This window comes from Rosa chinensis, chromosome 5 (genome assembly GCF_002994745.2).
Source record: "Rosa chinensis cultivar Old Blush chromosome 5, RchiOBHm-V2, whole genome shotgun sequence".
NCBI lineage: Eukaryota > Viridiplantae > Streptophyta > Magnoliopsida > Rosales > Rosaceae > Rosa > Rosa chinensis.
This window is the reverse complement of record NC_037092.1, coordinates 61062947-61074810: the sequence shown is the minus strand read 5'-3', so window position 1 is coordinate 61074810 and position 11864 is coordinate 61062947. Positions and strand designations below refer to the sequence as shown.

At 38.3% G+C, this 11864-nt stretch overlaps 1 protein-coding gene across 1 annotated transcript; it reads left to right on the top strand.

Moving 5' to 3' along the window:
- Positions 1 to 4930: 4930 nt before the first annotated feature.
- Positions 4931 to 6447, top strand: LOC112202531 (zinc finger BED domain-containing protein DAYSLEEPER-like). The gene is made up of 3 exons (XM_024343540.2): positions 4931 to 5408; positions 5499 to 5840; positions 6253 to 6447. The coding sequence occupies exons 1-2, from the start codon at positions 5180 to 5182 to the stop codon at positions 5831 to 5833; spliced, it is 564 nt and encodes a 187-aa protein (XP_024199308.1). The 5' UTR covers positions 4931 to 5179; the 3' UTR covers positions 5834 to 5840; positions 6253 to 6447.
- The last annotated feature ends 5417 nt before the right edge of the window (positions 6448 to 11864 follow it).

Below are 11864 nucleotides of genomic sequence, written 5' to 3'. Positions count from 1 at the left end.
AGATCTCGAAAACCTACCAAATTGGGTCAGAAAACGAACCGCATGCAACAAACACAGAAAATGACATTCATCGAACCAGATTGGATCTTTCTGGTTCGGAACCGGTTTTACACTTCATATTGAGGGAACTGCACCGAATTGACCAAATTATAACACAATTACTTTTTTTATTTTTTATTAATGTGCTATCACTTTGCTAGTGTGTGAGGTTTTGTTTACTGTGTAGCTTACTACACACAATTTTGAATCACCTAATATAAATCCAATAACCGTAGCTAATAGCCTCTCTCTCTATCTCTCTCTCTAACAACAGCTTTCTCATTCTCTCGTTCTCCCACACCCTCTCATTCCCATTCTCTCAATTCTCTCATTCTTTCTCACAAAAATCATCCATAAACAAAATATTTAGTCACTATTTTTGTTCGTGATCTAACGGACATCATTAAACGAATCGGGTTTTCATCAAAATCTATTGGTAAGTTCCTATTTTGAATATAAACTAGGCTATAGATCTGGGTTTTGATTGGATGGTTTTGGGTTTGCTTTCTAAGGATTTGGATTTGAGGATTGAGGATCGATTGATTATATTTATTTGCAAAGAAAAGACGATCAACAAAAAGGAGTATTTATGAGTATTTATCTTCACATCAAAATCTATCTGTTAAATTTGTTATAGGACATTTGCAAAGAAAACAGGCTTTGCAAAAAGGAAATATTTATGAGGATTGGTTATTTCATCTAATGCTTGAGTGATGATATTTTTTTTTTCTCTTTTGTATGACATGAAAACTTGAAGTTTATAATTTACAAACTACCATAGGTGGTCAAGTTGGTAAGAGCCTTGAGGTGTGGACCCCTCACACCCGGGTTTAAATCCCGCCGACACTGATTTGAGTTAAATCTTAATATATTCTTGGTAGCCGGAGGGGAAGAACTTTTCTAACATGACCCTACGGCACAGATTAGTCTCTGATACAATAGAGGCTTGGGTTTGTTTTGGAAGCAGCAATACACTTTTGTATGTTAATTTGTACCAAGATCAGTGGTTTTCACAGGTCTTGGTCATCTGCGGGAGCCAAATGATTAGAAGTTGGATATTAGAACTCTGTCGTCCAAACTTTGATATATTTTTGTTGGTATATTTGTTTTACTGAATTGTGACACTTTTGATTCCTTTGATCTGTAATATATAAGTTAGTTTGTTGTTGTCAGTTCACCCAATTTTTTTTCATCAATATTAATTAAAAATTACTGAAGAATTGGTGTTGATCTTTTGTTGAAGTCTAAAATATGTTGCTAAATTGAAATTGGGCCTTAAATATGTTACTAAGTTTGAAATTGGGTCTGGATATTAGACAATTGATTAAAAGAATTTTGTTAAAAAAAATAATTTTTAAGCCCATTAAAAAAACCCGAAACTGAATTAGGCCGAACCACTATTTCGTCCCACTGAACATGTGGGTCCATCTCAGAAATAATTAAGTTGTGGTTTGAGATTTGGCCCAACCAAATTGGGTGGTATAGAAATATTTTGGGTTCAACACCAATCTGACGGAACCACGCCCACCCCTGCCATCAATCCACCCAAGCAAGAAAAAATTGATGCCAATTGAAAGTGAAGGAAAACATGGAACCAATGGCGCCAATTGAAAGTGAAGGAAAACATGGAACCAATGGCGCCCCCCCCCAAAAAAAAACTTTTACCACATATGGTCTGATCCTTTTTCTTTTTTTTAATAGGGTTTGGAACTAGTCCACGCCCGCTTTCATTTATTATACTAATAGTAGAATTTGCAACGGGAGGAACACATAACTAGAACCCCGTGCTACATCAGGACTCCTTATTGTTTTTTTTCTTTTCCCGGATTTATGATTTTTTATTTTAGATTTGAAATTAAATCGTATCATGGAGAATAGGCCTCATCATATGGCCCTTGGGCCCAAAGCCCGCCCTAAGCCCGCCCGGCCCGACCCTTTTCAAAATAGGGTAGGGTATGGGTCATACAAATGAAACCCGGCCCTACCCTACGGCCCGGCCCGATTGAGCCCTTTAGGGCTAGGCCCGGCCCGACCCTAAAAGCCCGGCCCTAACCCGGCCCTAAAATTTAAAATTATATTTTTGTTATTTTCTATTATATGTGTATGAAACTATAGAAGTATAGATAAACTTGTATTGAATCTGTCATATTCTATGCCATCTATGGGTCTTTTAAGTTGATGTCCGGCTGAGGCCCAAAGATATGAAGCCCAAGTGCCCAACCATTAAGTCCAACTCGAGGAAAACCTAGATAATACTTCGATCAGTTCGATGGAGTCTTCAGACTTGAAGACTCGTTTCCGCCTCTCTCTCACTCTCTCACAGACTCAAAAGTCAAAACCCTCTCTTCCTTCAGACACCCAACCCACACACCTCCGCCTCCTGTAAAATCACCACCACAGCCTCCGATTTCGAATGAGTCAATCAGAGTCATCAGACGGTCGGGGAGGGCTTGGCCGGCTCCGTCTCGATCGTGGACTTCTCCGTCTCGATCTGCAACTTCTCGATCTGCGACGTCTCGATCTGTGACTTCTCGATCTGCGACGTGTGGTGGACTTCTCCGTCTCGATCTGCGACGTGGGTGGACTTCTCCGTCTCGATCTGTGACGTGTGGTGGACGGCTCCGTCTCGATCTGCGACGTGTGGTGGACTTCTCCGTCTCGATCTGCGACGTGGGTGGACTTCTCCGTCTCGATCTGTGACGTGTGGTGGACGGCTCCGTCTCGATCTGCGACGTGTGGTGGACTTCTCCATCCCGATCTGCGACGTGTAGTGGACGGCTCCATCTTCTATCAGCGAGTGCTTGGTCGTCGACGTCTCGATCTGTGTGGGAGAGTTAACAACTGCGTCCTCGGTCTACACAGTCGAAACCCTTCGCCGTCTCGATCTGCGAGGCGTGGTGGACGACTCAGTCCGAACCCTTCGCCGACATCGCTTCTTCGATACATGGTAAGATCTGGTACTACTGTTTTTACATAGTTACGGTTGAAATTAGAATTATTGATTGATGTTTGTGGGTTTTTGGTTTTCTGGTTGGGTTGAGAGAGAGAAGGAAGAAGAAGATTCTCAACTTTCATGAAGATGCGGCAATGGTAACTGTGTATGACACTATGACTAATCTGGTGAGTGTTGTTGGCTGTGTAGTGACATTGGGTTTGTTTATATAGACTATAGAGACTTTAGATCGTTGTTCACAGATTCCCAAAATTTTAAGTTACCGTTATAAACAGTAATATGTCCGTTGCAATTTTCTTTCTCCAAAATTTTAAGTTACCGTTAAAAACAGTAATATGTCTAGCCTTTATAACTATAAGTAGTGGAGTAGTGTACATTCTTTCTTTCTTCCAGACATAAAGACATATTTAGCATTCAGTTTTGAACTACTTGTAAGAGTTTCCATTATTTTCAAAAACATATTTTTCCCTTGATTACAATTCAGTATCAGCATCTTTACGGAATTTCTCTTCTGTGTGTTATAACAGTGGAAGACCTGGGAGCAGTAACAGACTTGCAAGGAGAAGGAGATGTGTTCTGTTTAGTGAGCAGTGGCTCTTGTATTTTGATACATATGACGTCAAGTAAACTCTGAACCTTTGTCCTAGTAGTTTAGTGTATGTGCTTGTTGTATTGTTGGTGGTGCACTGTGTTTTGTTAGATTAATTCTCCCGAGTGTGATGGAGGAAATGTCTGACTCAGTAACTAGTCCCATGGTTGCTGCTTCCATAGGCCCAAACCCAACACCTCAGTCTGAAACAGCCTTACAAACTCCTTCAAAACCTCCTTTGCCTAAAAAACAAACAGAAAAAAAGATTCTGTTTGGAGTTTTTATGAAAAGGTTGAAATAGATGATGATAATGTTGCTGTACAATATGCTAAATGTAGTGTTTGCGCTCAGTTATTGGTACGTGGAGGAAAGAATGGAACTAGCCATTTACGTAGGCATTGGGAGGGTCATATAAGCAGTCAATCGCTTGATATTAGGACTCAAATGCAATTAGGTTCAGATTCTAGTGGGAATGTATTAAACTGGTCTTATAATAAAGATTGTGCTAGAAAGGAAGTTGTCGATTATGTCATTAGGGCTGAACAACCGTTTACATTTGTAGACAAACATGATTTTAAGGGAATGATTCAAAGAGGTTTTGCACCTCAGTTTGTGGGATTATCAGCTTCTACTTGCAAAAGAGATGTGATGAAGCTCTTTGTTGCAGGAAGAAATGAATTGCTTAAAACTTTTGAAACTTTTGAAGGGAAAATTTGTTTAACTTCTGATTGCTGGTCATCGCGTCAAAAGATGGGATATATGTCTTTAACTGCTCATTTTATTGATAAAAATGGAATTTGAATAAAAGAATCATTACTTTTAAAATGATAGAGTTCCCACACACCGGTGAGTCACTTGCTAGTCACATATATGAGGAGCTGATTTCTTGGCGCATTCATAGGAAAATATTCTCAATATCTTTAGATAATGCGACAAATAATGACGTTGTTGTTGAAATACTGCCTGATCTTCTCATGCTTAATTCTGTGTTTAAAAAGTTGTTTCATGTGCGTTGTAGTGCTCATATTTTGAATTTGATTGTTCAAGATGGTCTGCAGTTATTATCTTCATCAGTTGAAAAAATCACAAATATAGTTCGCAGCATGAATAGCTCAATTAAGAGGCATGAGTTGTGGGTTAATTGTTGTCAAGATTTGAATATGCCAAAGAGGAATATCGATAATGATGTTCCTCATAGGTGGAATTCCACTTATGATTTGCTGCATGTAGCTGAAAGGTATAAATTTGTTTTGAATCGATATGTTCAAAAACTAAACCAATCTAATCGCCATTCCACTTTAGCACTTCCCACTGATGAAGATTGGTTAGTTGCTTCAATTGTGTGTCGCTTTTTAAAAATTTTTGATTCTTCAACAAAAACCTTGTGTGGTGTGTATTATCCGACATCATGTCGTGTTATTCCTTGCTTAGTAAGTATCAATGCAGCTTTTAATAAATATGCTAAATATTCTGTAATTGCTGCTGCTTTGGTGGCCATGAAGTCTAAATTTGCTAAGTATTGGAAATGATTTCCTACCGTATTTTGTCTTGCTGCTGCTTTGGATCCTAGATATAAGTTTTTTGCAATTAGCCAATGGATGAAAAGTATGGGTGTTGAAGATTGGGAAATTGAAAGTTCTATCTCTAGTATAAAGCATCAATTGTTTGAATTGCACGAAGTGTATAAGGATAATATAGTGCCTGCAGTTCCAACTTCTAGTATAAGCTCTAATTTACCTGCATCTTCTGCTGATACTATTGTTTTACCTAATGATGAAGATGAGGACTTTGCTGAAGAGGTCTTAAAAAAAGCTAAAACAGCAACTTGTACTTCCACCTCTTCTAGTTCTGATTTACAATATTATATTGATATGCCTACACTTGAAGTTGCTGATAGATTTGAACTTAATCTTTTAGGTTGGTGGAGATCTCATGAAGAAGTCTATCCAGTGCTTTCTTTGATAGCTAGTGACCTGCTATCGATTCCAGCTTCAACAGTAGCATCTGAGGCAGCTTTTAGTGCCGGTGGAAGGGTTGTATCGGAGAAGAGAGCAAGTCTGAACCCGGACACAATTCAAGCATTGATTTGCTTGAAAGATTGGAAGTTGGCAGAAGCAAGGCAGCAAGACAAAGAGCAAGATGAGCTCCGAGCTGAAGAGGAACAAAATGCAAAACTAGCAGGACCGGAATGGATGATTGCACTTGAACGTGCTAATTCAAACACGGAAGGCGTCGAGTCAATTGGAGATTGAGGAAGAGGTGTGTGACTGTTTTTTGGATCCGGTGTGTTTTCTTTGTTTTTTTTTTTTTGATGTGGTATGTTTTGTTTGTGTTAAAATGCTTTTGGTTTGAAAGGTGTGACTGCTGCAAAATAAACATGAAATTGTACATTGTCTGGTAATCTTGTTATGATTTTATCCTTGTGTGTTAAAATGCTTTTGGTTTGAAAGGTGTGACTGCTGCAAAATAAACATGAAATTGTACATTGTCTGGTAATCTTGGTATGATTTTATCCTTGTGTGTTAATTGTTATCAAACTGTCCAGTTGGGTTGAAGTCTATATATATATGTTGCCGAACTAAAGTCAGATATTTATTTAGTTGTATTTGTATTGTGTTGCTGAAATGAAATATATATCCAGTAGCTAAATTATCTATTTGGTTTTGTGCAGGTTCTTTGCTTGGTTGCCATGAATATGGATATCAGTAAGAGATGAAGGAAAGTTTGCTAGTGTTAAATCAAGACATCCTTCAGTTTTTGTATCAAAGATAACAACTTTTTGTGAATTGATGAAGACTTGATCAGTTCATCAGTTTTTGTATCAAACACTGCTTCACTTTTTGTACCCACAGTGAGTCAGTGGCTTAGTGCTTCAGTGGCTGTGCAATTTTAATTTCAATTAGAGGACTTGATCACTGAGAATGTGAGTATATGTTGTAATTATTTTTAATCAACTCAACCACTCAGTTTCTGAAATCTGAAGTATTTAGTTTCATTTTTTTTTTTTTTTATCTTTTACAGAAATTTGGTTTGATGTGAGTTAAACAAAAGCCCGGCCCGACCCTACTCGGAAAGGGTGGCCCGGCCCGGCCCTTTCGGCCCTTGTGGAATGGGCCTTAAGGGCGGGTAAGGGCCTGCATTTTGAAGCCTCGGCCCGGCCCGGCCCTAAGTTTTGTTGACTTGGTCAAAGCCCGGCCCGGCCCGGCCCTAAGCCCTAAAATTTAGGGTAGGGCTGGCCCTAGCCCGGCCCATGATGAGGCCTAATGGAGAAGTAGAATATATAGCTTAGTGGTTGTAATTAATGGATCCTTTTTTAATGAAATCTCTGGTCTCTATCTTTCAGAACTTTGAAGTTCCATTAATTTCTTTCCCTTCCTAAAAGGAATTGAAAAGGACGAGGTTAGGTTTACATGGACTTGTCAAATTAAATTCCACTCTCCAGGTGTTAACCAAAAAAAAATATATATTCCACTCTCTAGGTATAAATTTTACAAGTACCAACCCATTTCTGGAAACTTCTGCTATCTGCCTGAGGTGGTTATCCACATGAGGCTGGGTGCTATTGGTTTGTGCCTCTCCACATGTGGAGCATATTTGGCCTCCCCTTTCCCATTATCGCTCAATTCATCGTTAAGTTACTGCCAGTGATGAAAACAAAAAGGAGGGACCAACGTTAAGGTAGAAATAGATTGATTTTTGTGTGTGTGTGTGTGTGTGTGGGGGGGGGGGGGTGGTTTACCATCAATGGCAAAACAAAGTGATCAACAATGAACAGTGGAAAATTTCATATTTTATGAGTTTATTTTATTATAATAATATTTTAATTTAATAATATATATTAAAATAAAATTGAACAACAGATATGTTTAATTAAGTTACTTGATTATTTACCGTTGGATTGCAACAGTTATATCATATGAGCTACTGGATTTTTTTTCAAATGCATGCAGCATTGCATGGCTTTTAATTAAGTTGCTTGATTATCTACCGTTGGATTGCAACGGTTATATCATATGGGCCTTTGGATTAGTTTTCAAATGCAAACAGCATTGCATGGCTTAATTGCAACCATGATTATTAAAGCTTAATTGCAATGCTTCAGCAACCATGATCATTAAAGTTTAATTGTCGTTGGTTTTCAGTGGGTTCCACAAGAGCCAAAGAGCCACCTCCAGGGCTATTTTCAGCCCTCTCCACCATCTTTTGAACCTTGACCCATTTATAGCTCTTTGGACTTTTTGTTGTTGGAGTCCATAATTTAGAAAAAATGGCTAGAGATCTCATTTTGGCCCTCCTATTGAAAATGACCTAAGTGTCATAAAAGTTTCACGCCAAGCCAGTATGGTGACCAAGAACAAGAACAAGAACCAACAGAACTCACCAAAAATGAACTTACTATATGTATATATTTCCAATAGAGCCTTGCCTCCCATCCAAAGGGCCTTGTCCCTTTCCTTGTCCATTTATCATGTGTTCCAAGTGAACACTTATAAGGACAATTGGCTTAAACCATTTATTAGATGTGGGAGTCTATCCCACATGCTCCAACAATGTAATTCAGCCATCAATTTCTATTAGTATAAGTGCATGTTGGTGCACTAAATACTCTCTCGTCTTTTAAACTTTAGGTGTTGGATTGTGTAAGAATGATGAGGCACCTTGCCAACAAAGTGAAGCAGATCCAAGCACTTTTTTTCTTCTAGCAGAAAATCCGGGTCCCCCAAGGGACCAAGAAAGGAGCGAGAATTCTGAAATAGACTGGGTTGAACTTTCATTTGATAAATATTTCAAAATATATGAATTTAAATAAACTAAATTTTGGAGTTTTTTGAATCAACAGTGTCTGGACACTTAGAGGATTTTTAAATTTATACTTGAACTCATAACGCTATCAACATGATATCTGAACTCATTATTTCTTATCAACGTCGTATCTCCTTTCATTTTCTATCACGGAGTCGTTAAAATAAAGCACATGTCACGCATGTGACTTGATTTTCAAGGACAAAATTGTGTTATTATACTTTTTTTATTAAAAAAAAATGAAGAATCTCTTGTGATTTGTTCCGCGAACACTTTAATCCAACTTTAGACAAATCTAAAGAACAAAGCGTTGATTTACACTTTCTTTGGATTTGTGCCCAACTTTAGATTTGTCTCGCCAACAAGACAAATCTTTAGAACAAGTATATATTTTACCAGCACGCATTTATTTGTTGGGAATTTGTTCCTTCCCATTCTTCAGATTTTTCTTCAAATTTGATTCAAGACCAGGGTTTTTTTTATAGAATAAAGCGGAACTATATTCACATGAGATACGATTACAAGAAATAAGTACGGGAGGGTCAAAATGACAATCCTACCCAGGTAAACTATGAAAGTCTGGAAACAAAAGCGCGTTCACTACTAATTAGCTGCGCTGCCTGTAACTTTCACGAAAGAACATACTTATAACTAGAAAATGGAAGAAGTGGAAAAAGGTCTTCACTTCTCCTCAACCTAAACTAAAGGTGGCCTCGTTAAAACCTTGTTCGTATAAAACCCAATGGGAAAAATTCCGAACTGAGTAAAGAGTACCACCTATAATAACAATTGGGACCTAAACCAACTCAGCAACAAGCCAACAATCATGAATAAAGGCCGAGGTGAACTACGATCGGCCCATTTCTTCTGTCAAACCCAAATTGAACGTTTTGGACAGTTGTACTGTGCCAACTGGTTGTAGCCAATAGCAGTTCCTACTCCCGCAAAACAGGGTGGTTTCTTCTTGTGAGTAACCTCCTCAAAACTTCCTGCAACCGTTCGCATCTCCTGTCGGCGAAACTGGACCGCCACCAGTATCGAAACACGAAGTTGATAGATGACTGGTTGTCTTGGATTGTGAAATTCTTCTATGTTTATTTGTTCATCTCTGTCAACCATGATGAATAGAGTAGAGCAAAATGGAACTCAATCGAGTAACTGGACAATTTGGAACAACAAACTGTTCAGAAACTGAACACTATCTCCCAGTAGCCGGGAGAGAAAAATAACCATTTAAACGGGTTGAACCCCATCCAAACGAAAATCACCTGCAAAAATCCGTCATCAGAGATCACAACTAATAAAAACGCAATGATATTTGAATGTAAGAGAGGAAAATATCAAAGTTGTGAAGTTGTAAATCTCATTCAAAGACGTCGTCATAGATCGTCATGATACTCCTCAAAGATTGGTTTTTGGATTACAGATCTACAATCCCGTAGATTTTGAAGTGATTCGTCCGAGAAGCAGTTTGGTAGATTCGAGTACGGCGGTTAATGGTGTGCAGATACTGGATCAATGTCTAGAAAGTATAGCGCCAAAGAACAGAGTTCTTCTGTTTAAGATCACTGCGAAGGATCAAGGCAGACTGGCAGGGTATGACGAAACAAGAAGGACTCAATGGCGATCTCATCAGCAATGGTGCAATGACGGAACTCGAACATGAAAAAATTAGTGAGGATCTGAATTTCTTTGAGATCAAGAGCACCGTGGGAGATGAGAGTGGAGGGTTGGGTGACGTCGAGATTTGAGAGATTCAAGACCAGGGTTGGAAAAAAAAAAATTGAACCTTTAACTTTTTCTCTTTCTGGGTGACCTTTTCTTCAAAACCCATTTCTTCACTCCATCTCCCTTCAAATTTTTTGCTTCCACAGAGTGTGTCCAAGTCCAAATTAAGCCTTAAAAATTCTAAATAAATTCAAAAGGTGAAGAACCTAGATTATGGGTGAAAAATTCAATAACTCAAATCACACTACCACCAAACCCATATCCATAATCAATATTCAATCCCCATAACCCCCCACCAAATAAGTAACCCAACATTCCAATTAAATTCCCTCGATTTCAATTTCCGAATTCTGCAGACCTTTTAATCATGAACGAAGAGCCCATAAATCATGAAGAACCCAGAAACCAGAAAGCATGGACCTTTTAATCGTTACTTAATCGCTCTCTATCATTAACTCATACAAACCCAGAAACCATAAACGAAGAGCCCTTCACAGTTTCCCCTAATTCTCACACACCCTTCTCTCTACTACTCCTTCCTACTCTCTACTTCTTTCTCTCGATCGCCCAGTTATGTCGAGCACCGACTCTAAGCATAGAGAAGAAGAGGAACCCCTCATGTTAATTCTTCGATTCTGAAAGCTACAGAGGACAACGACTACAATTTGTAGGTGGTGGATGGTTAGAAGTGGGAAGGAAGACTGTGAAACCTCATTTCTTTAGTTTAGGAGGAAGATGTCAAGAGGGGGAGAGTGTAGAGGAAGAAAACAAGAGGTGGAGAAGGTAAAAAATAAAGGGTTATTATCATAAATGGTACCTGAACTATACCTCAATTTTATTGATGGTACCTGAACTTCAATTTTGATCACAACCAGTACCCGAACTTTTCAATTTCATTTTAAATGGTACCTAGAGCCACCTCCGGTCACTATTCCGACTAAAAACGGCACGGGAGGCGATCATAGTGATGATTTTGATGATTTCAAGGGTTGTGATCATATATAGTGATGATTTTTTAGTAAAGACTTGCCTTGAACTTGTTTTTTTATTTTTTATTTTTTTAAATTTGAGTTTTTTTGGCCGGAATAGTGACCGAATGTGGCCTTAGGTACCATTTAAAATGAAATCGAAAAGTTCGGGTACTGGTTGTGATCAAAATTGAAGTTCAGGTACCATCGATAAAATAGAGGAAAAGTTCAGGTACCATTTGTGATAATAACCCAAAAAAAAAAAGATAAATCGGTTATTTATTAAAAATAGGTCAAATGTCATATACATGGAAATTAGTCTTTTTACCTTCATTTTGTGTCTCACGTGCGTCACATGTGGTAGAGTTAACGACTCCGTTAAAAATAAATAAATAAACAGAGGTACGACGTTGATCAGAAAAAATGAGTCTAGGTATCATGCTGATAACATTATAAGTTCGAGTGTCATTTTAAAAGTCATCTAAGTGTCCAGATACTGGTGCCAAAAACCCTTATATTTTTGTACAATCTAATATCAACTCATTAGAACAAGTAGATTTAATTGCCACATATTAAAAATTGATAAAGTTAAATATACAAAATAATAAATCAAGTTGAAGTCAAAGGGAGGTGGAACTTTTTAGCTTAATTTGCTGGTGGATTTGGAAAAACAGAAATGAAGTGGAGCGTGAGAAAGATGAGGTGTCACCTCAAGTAATTGTTGTGAGGTGCATTGAATGGCAGGGGGAGTTCATTAAGGCACAAGAGGCTAGGAAAAGAAGGG